At 34.5% G+C, this 18,623-nt stretch overlaps 1 protein-coding gene across 1 annotated transcript; it reads left to right on the forward strand.

The window, feature by feature from the left end:
* Nucleotides 1-11,587: 11,587 nt before the first annotated feature.
* On the forward strand, nucleotides 11,588-13,787 carry LOC140037753 (UDP glycosyltransferase 9-like). The gene is made up of 2 exons (XM_072082800.1): nucleotides 11,588-12,386; nucleotides 12,866-13,787. The coding sequence occupies exons 1-2, from the start codon at nucleotides 11,736-11,738 to the stop codon at nucleotides 13,592-13,594; spliced, it is 1,380 nt and encodes a 459-aa protein (XP_071938901.1). The 5' UTR covers nucleotides 11,588-11,735; the 3' UTR covers nucleotides 13,595-13,787.
* The last annotated feature ends 4,836 nt before the right edge of the window (nucleotides 13,788-18,623 follow it).

The following is an 18,623-nucleotide window of genomic DNA, read 5'->3' on the forward strand; positions in this document are numbered from 1 at the left end:
TTATCTTTCCAATGCATCAAGAATCACCTCATTTGGATCTGTGTAGGCGGAGATATGACTGAAATACCCTTGCCTGCTCCATGCCTTGTTCCAGTTTCGACCAATAGCAATTGACTCTGTACTTCGGCTCTTTTGACCTGGAAAACCTTCAAACTGGATTCCGATGTCTTCACCAAAGTTGTAGATCTATCTCTTATCTTCAAATGGGTTCAAGAATCATCCCAATCCGATCATTGTAACTCAAGTTATAGCCGAAATACGAAAATGTGTCAAAACTGTCAAAATACACAAAATCCAAGTAAAAAGTGATAAAAACCTCATTTAATTGAACAAAAGCATTTTATACCAATTATAGCCAAAATGAATCATTTTCTTCCAATAATATACCCAAAGTGACTAAAAATAATATAAAATATCATACAATTATTACGTAAATTAGTCATTTATCAAACTCCCCCACACTTGAATCATTGCTTGTCCTCAAGCAATCCACACATAATCAAATGCAATGATTCAAGAGGTGAAATAATATATGCACTTTGTCCAATTTAATTCCTCAAGACTTGGAAAATAATCATTATACAATTATTCAATTTACACTAAATACTCATAATATCAAGTAAAGGAAAGATAATTATACCCTAAATTCAACAAGTTAAACTTAATCTCTTACCCTAACTTAATTTTACAAATAAGCAAATCACATAGTCAATTTATAGCTTTCCTCCTCCTATAATTATCTTTTTCTCAAAATTCTATAACTAAGAGGGATTTATTCACACAAATTTTACTTAAATAGTGAGAATGCCTTTTTACGCGAAAATCGACACTTTTAGGTGAAGATCCCCGGTTACTCAACATTTCACTTATTCAAGTTGCCATGCATACTCTTAATTCAAGTACTTTTTTACGCGAATGTCGACATTTGTTGATGCCAACCCCCGGTTACTCGGTACATGAATCATTGGAGTAGAACAATTTTTATTTACTTTCTTTTTTTTTCTACTTTTTTTTTCTTTTTCAGAAATAAAGGATAATAAATAGATATTCCCTCTTAGAAAATATATAAGAATAATCAAAGGAGGAGTATAACCTTTTATCAACTATATCAATCACTTACTTATAAAATTAAGTAAAGAGAAGAAATCTCATTCAACATGTAAAATTATATGCATAATTTTCCTCATTTTACCAAATATACTTTCTAAAATATAAAAATTCTAATTGCATAATACTATTTCCAAGTTAAATGAGGACTAAACCTTCCAAAATACATATAACATTTCAACAATTGGAAGAATAAGGTTGGAACAATTAGCCCTTTTTGAATGAAAATGCAAAAATTTGAAGAACTTTTGGGCCATAGTGAAATATTGGAAAAGATTTTAGAAAAATTTTTACAGAGTTTCTCCTTATAAATGGAAGAAAACTCCCTGCCAACAAACCCAATTTCAATCAAATTATCCACATGGCAAATAATTCAAACACAATTCCAACATTTCTAAGCATTTAAATTCACAAAATATCATCACATAGCAAGTAAATGCAAGTTCAAATATTTTCCTCCCCCACACTTAAACTTCACATTGTCCTCAATGTGAGAAAGGAAAAATAACGAAAATAAGAGAAAGTAATACTCCCCTAATGAACTTGCGCGATCCGAATCCATGGCAATGTGATGAATTTCCAACTTTACTTGAAAGAATGGAGACTTCAATTAATGCACCTTGAAAAAAAAATAAAAATACAATTCTTAAGAATAAAAGCTTGCAATCAACGAGAAGAAAAGTGGAGTTGAAGGAGGAAAAAGAGGGAAGAATGAGGAAAAGTGGTCCGAGGCTTCGTTTTGGAAAGGATCCGAGGACGTTTTTGAAAGGATCCGAGGTCGGATCATGATAAGTGAGCTCGGATCAAGAAACTCGAATTTTTTCTGATTGCAGAAGTGGATCCGAGCTCGGATCAAGAAGCTCGAAGTTTTTCTCTGATTGCAGAAGTGGATCCGAGGCCTTGGATCCATTGAATCTGCACTTATTGCAGAATTTTTGCAATTTTTAGTTTGACCTCAATTCTTCAAAATACACCCTAGATCATTTCTATGTCAAAATAAACCATTCACGCACATGTAAAATGATCTAAACATGCATTCTAAACCTCTTTAATGCATCAAAAACCATAATTACTGAATTTGAGGTATTGAGATCTTTGATCAAACTTCGCCCTTTTCACCTCATTTGGTCACTTTTTCAAAACCTACAAATGAAAAACATCAAAATTACTCAAACTTATACTTTAAACATAAAATCACTCCAAAGTAACACCAACTTAAACAAGCATTGGGTTGCCTCCCAATAAGCGCTTCTTTAAAGTCAATAGCTTGACTATATCACCTCATTTTTCAAGGAGGCTTAGTTAACGAATAATCCACCATTCTAGGCCTTGGTGGATCATTGTAAGGTGACTTAATAGAAAAAGCCACATGATCTAATGATCTGAGAGATGGAAGTGACTTACATATTCCAAGTGTTTCATAGATATTACTTTGAATATACACCACTTGAGAATTTACCAAAGGGAATGCCATGAGAGTATCTTGAGCAGGAATACCTTTAGAACCTATACTTTCAATGCACTCCTCAAGAGGGGTGAAAAATGAGTCATTAAAACTCACCTCTTGAGGTTCAAAGTTAGTTCCAAAGATATTATCATGTGAAATGGATATTTGCTCATTAAAACACTCTTGAGATTCATCATTTTCATCAAAATGCAACCCATTTTCACATACAACATTCCCACCATTCATGCTAGGATCATTTTGCACATTATTAGAGGAAATAACTTCACACAATGCATTCAATTGCTCATGTATTCTACCAAAGTGAGAAGCTAATTCATCTATTCTTTCCTCAATCCTGTCAAAACGGTCAAAAGTTGCATTAGCTAATTTTTCTAAAGCTAACTCCCAAGATGGCTTAGAATCATTAGCTACCATTTCAATTGCCAACTCCCAAGATAGTTTTGATTCATATTGGACACATTCAGGTTGGTAATCGTAAAAATATGAAGAATTACTATAAGTAAATTGATTATCCCAACCATAAGCAGGAGAATTGCTCCAATTAGCTCTATATTGATCAAAACAAGGATTGTAATGCTCTAATTCATCATAATAATCCACATTTTGTGCTTGCATACATGCATTAGTAGCATGATAACCTCCACACAAGTCACAAATCACATGATAAGAGTTAAAAACATTAACATTCCTCCCTTGCTCAATTTCATGCATAATTGTGTCCATTTGAACTTGTAACATGATTACATCAACTTTTTCCTTTAAACACTTCAAACCATCTTCATAAGACATACCTCTAGTAATTTCTTGGTTACCTCTATTGAAGGAGTTTTGCACTTGGTAACCATCCCTTGCCAATCTTCCACTTCTCAAGCATTGTCCTCCAAATTGACCTACCCTTCTCATCACCTAAAATTGCTTTTAAACAACTTAAGAGCAAAATTAGTAAGAAGAATAGGTGATAAAACACATACACCTAAAATACAAAAATAACAAAAAAAATAACATTCACATTATAACTAATATTATGTCTAAACTAATAAAGTTGCTCTTCACACCGATATTGCCAAATCTTCCCCGGCAACGGCGCCAAAAACTTGACGGGTATTTTTACATACATGCAAGTTAAAAAACCGAATTACACCCGTTCACTGCAAGTATACAGATCAACTAGTAGTTTAGGGTATATATCGGGTCGATCCCACAGGGAAGAGTGAACAATTACCGGTATTATTAAAGCTTCTCTATTATTTAGACTATCAATGAATTATAACAAATTTTACCTACTCAAATTATACAAAATAACAAATAAAAGCTCCTTAGGTTGTGGTATCCCTAACTACTCATGCAAGTGCTATATTTGGATCATTAATTACTACATTTAGGCTAATTATGGTGTAATTTCCTTATGCATTTGAATCCTACTTTCGTAGTGAATCAATTATACCTATAACTAATCCATACCTATTTTCATGGTTATGAAATTAGCTACAAGTTCATTTCTTCAATGAAATTACATGATATGAATCACTAAAAACCACATAAGTGCACCTCTACTTTCGTGAGTGTACTCCTTATGTTTAGCACTTCTTGAACTAGTGTTAAATCTCAATTTTCATTGCAGAAACAACACCTGAGATCATCACAATCAATGGTACCAGATTAATCATGATTTAAGAAGCCAAAGTGCTAAATAACTTGCTCAAATCATAGCAATCAAATAACCAAATAATAAACACTAACAATCATAGAAAGTTCAACCAAACCCAAGGTATAAACTTTAAAAACACATATTAAACACAAAATCCAGAACTTGTATATTAACTAAACTTGGAATCAAATACAAAGATAAAGAGTTTGGAAGGAATACAACCCTTGTCACATGAGCTTTCTTCCTTGCCTTCTTCATCCTCCATCTTCATCCTAATCTAGATAATAAACAAGAATGGATGAACTATACTACTCTATACTAAGCTAAACTAATAATAGGAAGATGAAAGAGCTACATTTCTGCAGACTCCAAGCTTCTCCCGTATGTCTCTCTATCTCTTACTCTATCATCCCCTCTTCCATTTTGCAATGAATTTGGCTATTTAATGATGAAAGGTGGTCAAGAAATGAAGCTTTACACTTTCTCCTTACAGCTGGTAATGTCTCTCACATGTCTAGCATCACATGTGAGTTGGTGGAGGTGAAGTTGAGTTTTACGCGTATAAAGCAGCCTTTTCTGACCAGTGATCCGAGCTGCTACAGTGCCTCGGATCCGTATGGATCCGAGCTCGGATCCACTAACCCAGAAACAGCCGAGGGTTCGGATGAATAGTGGATCCGAGTGTGGATTACTTGCTCTGTTTTTTGCCCAACTTCAACCGATCTTTTATTGATGTTAGAGGCTGAACCAGCTCATGCCTAAAACACGAAAGTTGTAGCCTTTTGATTTATCTTTCCAATGCATCAAGAATCACCTCATTTGGATCTGTGTAGGCGGAGATATGACTGAAATACCCTTGCCTGCTCCATGCCTTGTTCCAGTTTCGACCAATAGCAATTGACTCTGTACTTCGGCTCTTTTGACCTGGACAACCTTCAAACTGGATTTAGATGTCTTCACCAAAGTTGTAGATCTATCTCTTATCTTCAAATGGGTTCAAGAATCATCCCAATCCGATCATTGTAACTCAAGTTATAGCCAAAATACGAAAATGTGTCAAAACTGTCAAAATACACAAAATCCAAGTAAAAAGTGATAAAAACCTCATTTAATTGAACAAAAGCATTTTATACCAATTATAGCCAAAATGAATCATTTTCTTCCAATAATATACCCAAAGTGACTAAAAATAATATAAAATATCATACAATTATTACGTAAATTAGTCACTTATCAGTTTGGACCACAGCCAGAGATATTACCTCCAAATGTGCTCATGGGATTTCAAACGTTATCTCATTAGTAGACACATAGTAATATGTAGGAGAAGAACAACCCTAAAATAAATTTTGTGATGCTATCAATGCAGGTTTTACACAGGATGATAATTAATTTATTAAGGCATATTTAGTCTTATCCTAGTAATTTTAAACAACAAAAAATTCAACGAGGTTACCTGTTTAGATAATTAACTAAAACCCCTAGACCATTTTCTTACCTACTTTCCCTTTGTTTTGATCTCTTGCGTTTGCTCCTAGATTTTTCTTCTTCCCTTTTTTTAATTATTTATTTTTGGAGTTGAAATCATAGTTATCAAATCCAACATGATGGTTCAAGCGGTCAACTCGATGAACCAATCACTTAATTAGGTCGAGTTACTAGTTGGACCAGATAAGAAAGTAAACCATTGAAAAATCAATGACCGATTGATTCAACCAATGAAAATCGGAAACCTGATCACTTTTTGCATAACCCAGTAGTTTTCATAAAATTCGTAATATTGGGTAGTGAGCTTTTTTGTTTTCTCTTAACTTTTTTTTTTTGGTAAAATTAAGGGATTGAAAACATAGTTGTTAAACCTAACCCAGTTCAACAGATCAACCTAATGAATTGGCCACTTCAAGGGGCCTGGTTGCTAATTGGACCCTGTAAGGAAGCAACCAATTGAAAAGTTAGCTGCCTATCAGTTCAACTCGTAAAAATTGGAACCCTAGCTGCTTTTTGTATAACTCATGATTTTTCAAAAACTTCTCGATATTAACCTAGTGAGTTTCAAACATATGACGTTTAACTTGATTAGTGTCCTAGAACTTATAAATGAAGTAGCAACCATTGGACCATATGTCCTTTTAGTTTTAGTGGACTATTTTATGTATTTTGTAGTATCTTGTTGGTGTTTTATTAGATTGGTGAATTTCAGACATGCTATCTTTAACTTAATTAGTATGCTAGAACTTACAACCTAAGTAGCAAGTGCTGGATCACAATGCCACCCTGTGTATAATGGACTCTAATAGTTGCCTATTCAAAGTTTCAAGCCAGTTCACCCAAAATACTAAAACCACTAACCAGCTAAATCGGTCTCCTTGTCGATTGATCGTCGAGTAGAGTTTAATAACTATGAGTGATAAAAACTCTTATTCAATTACAAGAAGCAAAGCGAAATATATTTAATGTCTTTTCTAGCACTTTTTTTTTGAGTTGTCATTTTGCACTTGTTTTCCTATTTCCTATTACAGATAAGCATCTATCCTACTTTTGGTATTTAAACAAAAAAAGAGTTTCACTTTTTGTTTTGTACTTGATATCCTGCTTTAAGATAGGTTTAAAAAGGAGACTTCACGAAAACCAATCACTTCTCCAAGTTTCCTTAGCCAGAATAATCTAACACCAAGTCTTTTGTGATAGGTTCAAGTGATCGGCTTCAATTTCACTCATATCCGTATATAGTGTTTGTTTAAAGTCAGTCAGAATCAATTAATGGGTTTCATAATCCCCTTCTATGAGTTTCATAATTAACTACTAAAGAATGAAATTTGGCTTATCTATTGTTTTTTTTTATTATTAAGAATCCATTGCTATAAAATTACCAACACTCTATGCATTTTTTTAATCAAATTTAATACTATTCTCCAATTTATCATACCATCGTAACAGTGATTCTAAAATTCAAATCAAATGACTCCTTAGGAGAATCTTCCTCTTTCTTTCGTGAATAAGTGGAAGCTTTCTTAAAAAAACCATTAGGAGAGAAATTTTAGCCTTTGTTTTCTACTTCAATAAGAGAAATAAGGAATTGGTTTAACAAAGTAGACATATGTGCATATGGAAACTCAACCAAACTAGAAAATGTTTATCAAAATTCAATTTTTCCAATATTAAAAAAGTAGATTACTTGTTGCAAATGTTGTTCTTTTTTTTTTTTTTGGGTGCAATTTTAAGTTGGTTTATGAGAAAGTGCTAAGATTTAAGAGGATAATAGTTGGCCTTTACTTGGGGAAATGTTACATTGTGATAGGGTGTTAATTGTTAGTCATTTTCTGATTGATTTCCCTCATTATTTGTGCCAAATATTTTGTTAATTGTCGGATTCTACTTATAATTGGCACTTGAACATAATTGCAGGGGTGGAGTACAAAATTCTGAAAAGTGAAAGATGAGATGTGCAAATATGCAAAGAGTTTAAGCCGACTCCAATTGGAGGACAAAAGTTTCCTATTCTGGTAGCCGTGTGGTGCGTTGGCAGTAAGAAACCAAAAAGGAACAAGACTCTTTGTAATTAGGCTCTGGAGATTCGGAGAGGACAACTAGTTAGAGAGGTCCCCTTGAAAAAGGAAAATTTTCTTTGTTAGGAAGACAGTTTTTAGTTTTTGTTTTCTTCGTTCCTTTTCATTTTTCATTATTCCCGACTGGAGAAACAGTTTTTATTCTTGATTGTTAGAGAGAAACAGATGCCTTTGAAATCGATTGAATTGCGTGGAAATTTTTTCATGAGGTGTGGCTGAACTTTTCATCTAGTCAAGGATCATCGTGACGACACGGTCCCAAATATCTGTTAGATCGTATTAGTTTTCATGCGTTCCTTAATTTGCTGATAATTGCATGTTTTCTACTTGAATTTCTATGGGATTATTTTGTTAATCGGATGTCACGGGTCCGATATTCAAGGTGACCTGTTAATGTCCTGCCAATTTAATCAATTAAATCCGTAATTGTTTAATCGATTAATATAGTGGCAACTAGCGCTTATACACACTAGGGGAACGTGCGATCTGATCTAAATAACCCTCATAGTGTGTTATTGATTAGGGTTAGGATTTTCTAGTTCTTACTGCAATTGGGGAATTAACTCCTATAGTCGTACCTAGGAGTGCTTTCTGGTTAGGGATAATTAATGGTCGTACCTTTATTATCAATAAACTAAGGAAAAGTTGGTCGCTAGAGCTTGTCGGCGATTATAACTAACCTGTTAATAAATTAAGTGAACCTTCCTTGCGTCAATGATCGGGTGAATGGACTGTGTCTGAGAAGTTGTATTCTTGACTAAAATTTGTCTATTATTGATTTAATTCCTGTCTACGTTCGTATTAGCTAATTGTTTGTTTTTGGTTAAATTGCTTAATTGTTCTTATTTTTATTTCGATAAAAATCCCCCGTATCCCAAACTTGAAAAGAAGTGAAGTTACCCCAGTTCCTGAAGAGATGACCCTACTTGCCCTAACACAAATTAGAGATTTTTGTGAATAAATTCTGGTATATCGGATTAAGCAAACTCTTTGGAACCAGGGTGAATCAAGTAACCCATTGCACATCTCGAGTTCCTGCTCCAGTACTAGAATTGATACGAAACTACTTTGTTAGCACTTAAGATAATTATTATTATTGCACAGGTTCGACACCTGTCACATTGAAACCTGCCAAAAACTTTGTGTGCGGAGAACATGTTTGATGGAATATTCTAAGATTCTAAAGCACAAAAATTTGGAGAAGCAGAGATGACTTGCCAACTATATTTTCAAACTCGAACCAACCAAATCGGCTAGTCTAACCGGTTGAACTGAAAACCAGTCAAGCATCTAGTCCAAGTTTCCTCGTAATATCGCCTAACAAAATCCCGGTCAAAAGCTGTGTTTGACTGAAAACCAATAAAAACTTTTTTTTCCGTTCTTTCCTTTTGCCTTTTTTTTCCTCTCTTCTTCTTCAAGCAACTTGAGTACCAAGACACAGATTTCTTCCTTCCATTAGCAGGTCTCCAACCCATCAAAAATCACCCTTAAATACATTTCTTAAATAAGATCTTGTCATAGATCTGATGTTAAAAAAAGAATGGTAAAAAGACAAAAAGAAAAAGGGAGAAGGATAAGAGAAGTTTGAAAAAAAAAGATAAAAAAGTTTTAGATTTTGCAACTTTCGAGCAAAAAAACCAACAAAGATAAAACTAACAAAAAAAAAAGAAAAAAGAAAAAAGGAAAGATGAAAGATTGACTTTGAATTGCGGATAAGTTGGATAGGAAGAAACTAGGAAAAGAAAAGAATGAATGAAACGGCACAAGCAAGTGATGAGAGTTAATGAATGGAAAAAAAAAACTAAGAAAATTAGTCTTGGGGGTTCAAAATTTTATCAATTTTGTGGTTTGGCCCCTAAAATGCTATAAAACTGTTAGCACAACTAGAAATATTTTATAATTTATTCTATTGTCCTAAATTCTAGCATTACGTTTCAAATAAGCCCTTCAATTGAATTCTACGACTGTTGAATATGCATTAAAAATTGTATAAATTGCTACTTGATTATACTACTTTATTTGTATTTTCTCGTAAGGTATCTTAAAAACATCAAACATACACGAATATGCCTTTCTTTATATTAATATGTTTCTAGAAATTTTACATAATATATTAATTTTAAAAATTAAACATATTTGTAAGATCATAATGATGTCATCTGATTCTTATTAATAGGCCGTGGTGTTATATTTTGTTTTATCCTTTTTAATCCTATTCAAAAATATAAAGAGTGACATTTATAGGAATTAGAGCTCCGAATCCTAGGTCGCCTTGTCTTCCCTCTCAATTTGGCCCCCTCAATAGTAAGCTGCCACGTCACCATCACCCACATGCTTATTTTTATAATCTTTGTTGAAGAATTGGCTCGGCTGGTTTATTATCATCCCAAGCCAATCTTTTCAATCAAAATAGCAGAGGTATTCTTAAATTACCAAATTTTTGCAACCAAAGCTTTTCCTATTTTTTCAGGAGGGATTCCTATCCGGCTTGAGACTTCAGAAATTCCGAAAAGAGGGTTGGACAGATTCAGATGTCTGATGTCAAATTATTACTGGTATTAAGTGGCATTAAGTATTGAACCAATCTTTTATGTTCTGTCTATTCTAGTTCACAGTTGATTACTACATTTTCTCTGGGTTTCTACACAATTTTGTAATGCCTAGGAAAAAAATGGAGGAAGAAGAGGAGATAGATGAGCCGTAGGTAGTCGCAAATTTGACTAGTTGGGACTTGGGAACGAAAGCCAAGCCAATATCTGCGTCATGTCTCACATTTGACTAGTTGTCTGGGGCTCCACAAGGGCTGAGGAAAATGGGGCCGACGATCGGAACCGCCTATATCCATCCTATTCATCAGTTCCTTGCATGTAAATGCACTGGTCCTTTCCTTTCAAAACTTGTTTTCTGCATTTTTCTTTTGTTTGCTTCTTCATCACCAAGAGTCACTCTCTGTCATCCATTTTTATCACTAAGCGCATTGTCCTTGTAATTTGCACACATATCGAGTTTGTCTTTCTCACAAGTATTAATAATTTCTGATAACATACTAATCCTGAGGTCAGTCCCTATTAAAATCCACCATCAGCTAAAGATCCTTTTAGGCGAGCATCAGCCGCAAGTATAAGAGTCTTAGCCACAAATGCCGAGTCACAACATCTAAGCTAAGACTTTCTTTGCCTCCAACATCTAGTGAACTGCAAAACATCCCTTCTCTTTTCTTTTTGTCATTTTATCAAATGCCGAACTGAATAGAAGGCAGCAAAGTCAAGCATATATCCCTGCTTGATTTGGTGAAGCGGCCAATGCAAACTCTTAGGATGGTTCGAAGACTCGGTTGAGACGGTGACGACTCGGCCTCTACTCGGCCGAGTCGTCACCGTCTCAGCCTAGTCTGAGACGAGACCGCGACGAAACGATACCGAGATACGTGACTCACCGAGACGTCACCGTGAAGGGTTGAAACGATCAAATCACTCCGAATCATCCCGAGTCAACTCAAATTTTTATTATTTTTATAAATTTTTTAATTATTTTTGTTTATCATATTTTTTACATTTTTTTAAATATTAAATATTTTAAAAATTCGCGTCTGGCCAAGACCGTGATCGATATGTCGAGACTGATGTGGAACGGTCCAAGCCGCGACCGCAATTGTGACCACGACTTTGAACGATGGACCACCCGTCAATGTGATGTAATTTTCTTTTCTTGTTGAAAGTCTAGAAGCGGTCCATCTCTGTTCAAATTTAAAGCTGGCATTTTCAACTGTTGGTTAAATAGAGTAACCATTTAACTTCTGATCCCTTCAATTATTCGATAGTCCAATCCCTCTTTGTTTCCAAAATCCGCCTGTTTATGCCATGTTGGTGCTCTATATATATAACTGATTAACTCTGCAGCATAATTTTCCATTGAGTAGATAGATAGGAGCTAAAGAGAAGGAAACATGGGAACAGTTGATATTTCCCCTAGCAAAATTCATATTCTTGCTTTCCCTTTTCCTGCAAAAGGTCATATAAATCCTATGTTACACCTCTGCAACCGCCTGGCCACGAAAGATTTCAGGGTTACACTGATTACTACAACTTCTATATTCAAGTCTGCTAAAACCAAAGCCATCGGCTCCATCAAGATTGAGTGTATTCCAGATGACTCCGATGAACCCGTTGAAGAAGATCTCAAAGGCTTTTTGGCAAGGTTGAGAGCTGCTGCTTCCAGAGGCTTGGAAGAACTGGTTGAGAAATGTAGAAAGACTGATCCGTATCCTCCCAGAATTGTGATTTATGACTCAACTATGCCTTGGGTTCTGAACTTAGCTCATCGGGTGGGAGTTCGCGGTGCTTCTTTCTTTACTCAATCTTGTGCTGTTTGTGCTCTTTACTACCATATGGACCAGGGAACAATACAGCTTCCTCTTGATAAGGCTGTTACTGTAAAATTGCCTTCAATGCCAGCACTTGAAAGCAATGATCTTCCTGATCTCCAGTACTTCCCTGATCCAGATAGTGTTGTCACGAGGCTCCTTCTTGATCAGTTCTCGAACATTGACAAAGTTGATTTCATTCTGTTCAACACTTTCGAAGAATTGGAGGATGAGGTAAGTTGGAAATCCTAATTATAATCCAGTGAACATACATTACTGATGGATTTTTTTGGGTGATAATTCATGTAACTATGTCAAACTATGTGATACTCTTGGATGGGCATAAGCAAAATTTTAATCATGTGGAAAACTTTCTTTTTTTTTTTTTAAGAAAACAATTGATTTTGGATGACTCCCTAGTTTGTGCTAGTATTGTCAAATAGGATATTAGAATCGGCAATTAATTAACGTTGTACATAAGACGGATTCAGAGATTCTTGATCGTGTTTTGGTACCCGCAAGCACTATTCTCTGATAGGTTGCCAAATATATCAAAACTGAAAATTTAGCTAGTCTCCAAATGCCGTGCCAATTGGGAATCCTTTAATTCCTTATTTACTTCTCTTTTTCCAAAGAAATGTTGTGTCAAATGGTCCACCACTTTTCCGATTTTCAGTACTTGTTAATCATGCTACTGCGACTTTATCTATCAGGTGGCAACATGGATGGCAGAAAGGTGGCCAATTAAGACAGTTGGACCAACAGCTCCACTACTTTTTGTAGACAAAAGACTACAGAATGGCAATGATCAACAAGGGAACTATCTGTTTGAGACAAACGCTGAAGCTTGCTTAAAATGGTTGGACGAAAGAGAAACCTGTTCTGTAGTTTACGTATCGTTTGGGAGCATTGCAGGGCCCGGAGAAGATCAGATCGAGGAAGTGGCAGACGCCCTCCTGAGGAGCAACTGCAAATTCCTTTGGGTAGTCAGGGAAGAAGAAGAGAGTAAGCTGCCAAAGAATTTCAAGTCTGAGTCTTCAGAGCAAGGCCTAATCATAAACTGGTGTCCACAACTTGAGGTTTTAGCCCACTGGGCGATCGCGTGTTTCGTGACACATTGTGGATGGAATTCAACCATTGAAGCTCTAAGTGCTGGCGTGCCAATGATAGCAGCGCCACAATGGGTTGATCAAACTACAAATGCTAAGTTTATTGCTGATGTATGGCAAACGGGGCTGAGGGTGAAGCTAAATGATAAAGGATTTGTCAGAAGAGAAGAGTTTGAGTATTGTATCAGAGAAATTACTGAGGGTGAAAGGGGGAAGGAGATCAGAAGAAATGCTAAGAAATGGAAGGAATTGGCCATACAGGCAGTAGGAGAAGGTGGAAGTTCTGATAGGAACATTGAAGATTTTGCGACCTCACTTTTGTGCCTCCCATGACGCGTTTCTGCTCTAGTCTCTAGGGAGTTTGTGGATGGAAACAATCTGAAATAGGAATTCTGTACAAGTATTTTAATAATAAAACGATGACAAGATTTGATTTTGAATGTAAATCTGTAATTGTTTAGAAGGATTTAGAATATGCTTCTTTTCTGTAGGACAAATTTTATGTTAACCAACTATATTACCAAAATTTAGATCTTTTTATTTTTTTTTTAATTTGTCTTTTCTATTATAGTTTTCAATTTTTTAACATGTCTTTTTCATTATAGTAACTCAAGTATGACCACTTTATTGAAATTGTCCTTTTCACAATGACAATCACACTTCATTCTACGCCTCTCTTCCTTTTGCTGCTGCATACAACGGCTTATAGTTTCAATCACATGAGTTTAGTTTATTGTAGTTAATGTTGGAATATTTTCAACTATTGAAAATTTGGACAGATTTCTAGAGGTAGTTTTCTGCATTTCATTGTTAAGAAAATATAAGTACTCTTGTAGATAATAAATTAGTAAGGGTATTCTTGTAAATAGTTTGTTAAGTTTGTACTATTATAAATATTAGTTGATCACTCATAATACAAGTGCTAGACTTTTTTCTCCCAAAATATATGTTATCGTGGTATCAGAGCTAAAGTCCTAGAGTTAAGGTAAAACATCTAACAAAAGTTCTGTTCACGTGATACTATTCATTGCGTTACTGTTCACGCATTATTGTTCCAAGGTACTATTCATCTCGAATTTTGATTGTTTTTGGTTTGAACTATTTGTTATGGCTGAAACTGAAAGTTCATCCAAAAGTGTCGTGGCGTCCATTAATGTTATGACAATGATGATGTCTCAAATTACAAATTGAAAGTTGAACGACACTAATTATCAATAGTGGTCAAAAGCTATTAAGATTTATCTGACAGGCTTAGAAAAGTAACGACATCTCATAGGTGACTCTCCTACGGAGGATAATAGGAGACTAATGTGGATTCAAAAGGATGCCTAAATTCTTGGAATACAATTGAATTCTATGGAGCCACGAATTGCTTACATATGTTCTCATATAAGACAACAAAAGAAGTTTGGGATTATATCCGGTTATTATACTGTAGTAATCTTTCATGGATGTATAATATTTCTTTGGAGTATTTTTAGCAACAAGATAACAGATAGTAACTGAAAACTTTGCTAATCTCAAACGAATTTTAGAAGAATTAAATGTTGTAATGCTTTTCTCAAGTGATATTATAGTTATACAGAGGCAAAGAAAACAAATACTTGTACTCAAATTCTTGACTGGCCTTAAGTCAGAATTTGAACAAATCAAATCTCAAAATTTAGTAGGTGAATAATTACCATCCTTTCAGAGGCATATGCTCGTGTCTTATGTTCTACATCTAAGGATAATGCAGGGTGATGGTACTTTAATTAATGACAAGTCTGCTTTAGTTGTTAACAATAATCGGATAGAGAAATTTAGTCCTGAACGTGAGCAACTTAGTTTTGGATGTGGCTCTCTTGGAGGAAGAAGTAGAGGAGGCCGTGGAGGTCGAGACACCCATAAGTGTACTCATTGTGGTTTGAAAAATCATACTTGTGATACTTGTTGGAATTTAGTTGGAAAACCTCCTCTGTTTGCTAATACGGTTACCACTGATCAAGTTGAATCAGGTTCTTCAACACAAGGGTTCCAGAAGACTTTAACTTTATCTGAGGAAGATTATGTTAAATTCCTATAGTACCAAACTGCAAACCGCCCATCTCTTCCCTCTGCTTCTTTAGCATAAGAAGGTAATGTTATGGCTTGTCTCTCCACATCTTCTAATTCTGATTCATGGGTTATTGACTCAGGCGCTATTGATCAGATGTTAGGTACCTTTAGAAAATTTTCTAATATTCAAAAGTCTACTTACTTTTCTCATGTTATTTTATCTTATAGATCTACAACTAAAGTTAAATGACTAGGCACTGTAGAAATTAAGCCTTCTCTTCCGCTGTCTTCTATTCTTCATGTATCGAATTTGCCTTTTAATCTAATATCTGTTAGTAAACTTACTAAATTTTTGTAGTGTTCAGTTACTTTTTTTTTTCTAATTTTATTGTCATTCAGGATTTGAAGACAAAAAGAATGATTGGTGGAGGGCATGAGCATAATGGTCTTTATTTTCTTAACTCCAATGATCCGATTGCATGTCCTGCTATTGTTTTTCTCTTGAAATTCACTATTATTTGGGTTATCTGTCTCTACAAAATTTGAAGAAGTTGGTTCCTACTTTGAGTCAGTTGTCTTCACTAGAATGTGAGTCTTGTCAGTTAGGAAAGTATCATCGTGTTTCTTTTGCCCCTCGAGTCAATAAACGAGTTGCTGAATCCTTTTGTTAGTTCATTCTGATGTTTATGGTTCTAATCGCATCACTTCAAAATTAGATTTTAAATATTTTGTAATCATTATTGATTACTTTTTTAGAGTTATATGGTTTTATTTAATGAAAGATCGTTTAGAACTATATTTCATTTTTTGTGCATTTGTTACAGAAATAAAAAATCAATTTGGTGTACCTATATGTATACTTTACAGTGATAATGTGAAAGAATATTTTTTTACTCCTTTTGATACTTTTATGACTAAGTTCGATATTATTCATCAGTTCTCTTATCCCCACACTCCACAACAGAATGGAGTTACTAAAAAAACAAAATTGGATATTTAGTCGAAATTGCTCAACCACTTTTGTTGCACGTGAATGTGCCTAAACAGTTTTGGAGTGATGCAGTTTAACTGCATGTTATTTAATTACTTGCATGCTATCTAATATTCTTGGAGGTCAGTTATCTCACTCCATTTTTTTTTCTCGTGAACCTATGTTTAAATTACCTCCTCATATTTTTGAATGTGTGTGTTTTGTTCATTAGCTTGCTCTTGAGGTGAATAAATTAGATTCTCGTGCTATTAAATGTATTTTCTTAGGATATGCATGAGTGCAAAAAGGATATAGATGTTGCAGTCAAAATTTAAATAAATTTTTCACTTGTGTTGATGTTACTTTTTTTGAGTCCACTCCTTAGTTTATGAAACAAGATATGCCTAGTGAGTTAGAACAGTGTTTCTCTTTTCTTTCTCCTGTTTTACCAACTCTTCATCTTTATTACCTGAGTTATACAGTCCACCAGCTTTTGCCTGTTGTTGGTTGTAAACAGGTGTACACTATAAAAGTGTAGTCTAATGATCCTATTGATAGATTGAAGACTCGTCTGGTAGCTAAAGGATATATTCAGGTGTATGGAATAGATTACTTAGAGACATTTTTTTCTGTTACAAAAATTACCTCTGTTCATTTTCTGATCTCTTTGACAGCAATTTATAATTGGTTATTGCATCAGCTGGATGTGAAAAATACATTTTTACATGGAGATTTAAAAGAAAAAGTATATATGGAACAACCTCCTGGGTTTGTTGTTCAGGGGGAGAATTCAAGGTTGGTTTGTTATCTAAAAAAATTCTCATGTGGATTGAAACAGTCTCCCAGGGCTTGGTTTGGCCGATTTAGTAGTGTTGTCATGGAATTCGATCTAACAAAATGTGAAGTAGATCACTCTGTGTTTTATCGACATTCTAATGCTGGTAAGATTTTATTAATTGTTTATATGAATGATATTGTGATTACAGGTGATGATATTATGGGGATCCAAAAGTTTAAATCCAATCTGCAGGCAAACTTTCACACAAAGGTTTTAGGTCACTTACAATATTTTATGAACATTGAGGTAGTTCAGTCTAAATATGAAATTTATTTATGTCAAAAAAAAAAATATGTACTCGATATGTTGAGTGAAGTTGGAAGGGTAGGTTGCCAACCTGTGGATATTCGTATGGAGCCTAATGTGAAATTAGTAGGAGATCAAGTTGCATTACTAGATGATCCTGAATACTATCGAAAACTTGTAGGTAAATTAAATTATCTCATTGTAACGAGACCTGACATTTCATTTGCAGTGAATGTCGTGAGTCAACTTCTTAAGACCTCTTATACCAGTCATTAGGATGCTACTATATGAACTCTCAGGTATCTTAAAAGTACTCCTGAAAAAGGGTTGTTATATTAAGATCATGGACACACTGATATTGAATGCTACAACGATACACATTGAGTTGGTTCTGCCTCAAAGCGAAGATCGACCACAGGATATAGTGTGTTTGTTAGTGGTAATTTAGTATCATGAAAAAGTAAGAAACGAACAGTTGTCTTCAGGTCAAGTGTAGAATCTGAATACCGCGTTATGGATCACATTATGTGTGAGTTGATTTGGTTGAAAAGCATGTTACTTAAAATTGAGCTTGAACATAAACAATTTATAAATTTATTGTGTAATAATCAAGCGGCTGTTCATATTGCGTCTAACCCAGTGTTTCATGAAAGAACAAAACATATTGAAGTTAATTGTTATTTCATTCGAAAGAAATTGTTTGATGGAGTTATCAAGACATCTCATGTACCATCTGTAGATCAATTGACTGATTTGTTTACTAAGAGTTTAGGGGGCTCTAGGGTGAAATACATTTGTAACAAATTGGGTACTTATGATCTATATGCTTCAATTTGAGAGGGAGTGGTAAGAAAAATATAAGTACTCTTGTAAATAATAAATGAATAAGGGTATTCTTGTAAATAGTTTGTTAAATTTGTACTACTATAGATACTAGTTGGTCACTCATGATACAAATGCTAGATATTTTTCTCCCAAAATACATCTTATCACATTCGCAACCATTCAGGTTTCAACCGTCATTTGAAGAGATACAATTCCAAATATGTTTCTAATGGTTAATAACTGTTTAGGGGACATGAAATCTTATTTATGTGGATCATTTGTAGTCATTTGGCTATAGACAAAAAAGACTTACAAACTCTAGAAAAATTTCTACTCTTCTCTTCTTTATTCTTGGGAGGTTGCAACAACTTAGTGCAGAGTTTTGCAACCAAATTTCATCTTATTCTAGAGAATATTCGTCCTTGATCTTTTGCACAATATAGTGG

This window comes from Coffea arabica, chromosome 3c (assembly GCF_036785885.1).
Source record: "Coffea arabica cultivar ET-39 chromosome 3c, Coffea Arabica ET-39 HiFi, whole genome shotgun sequence".
Lineage (NCBI taxonomy): Eukaryota > Viridiplantae > Streptophyta > Magnoliopsida > Gentianales > Rubiaceae > Coffea > Coffea arabica.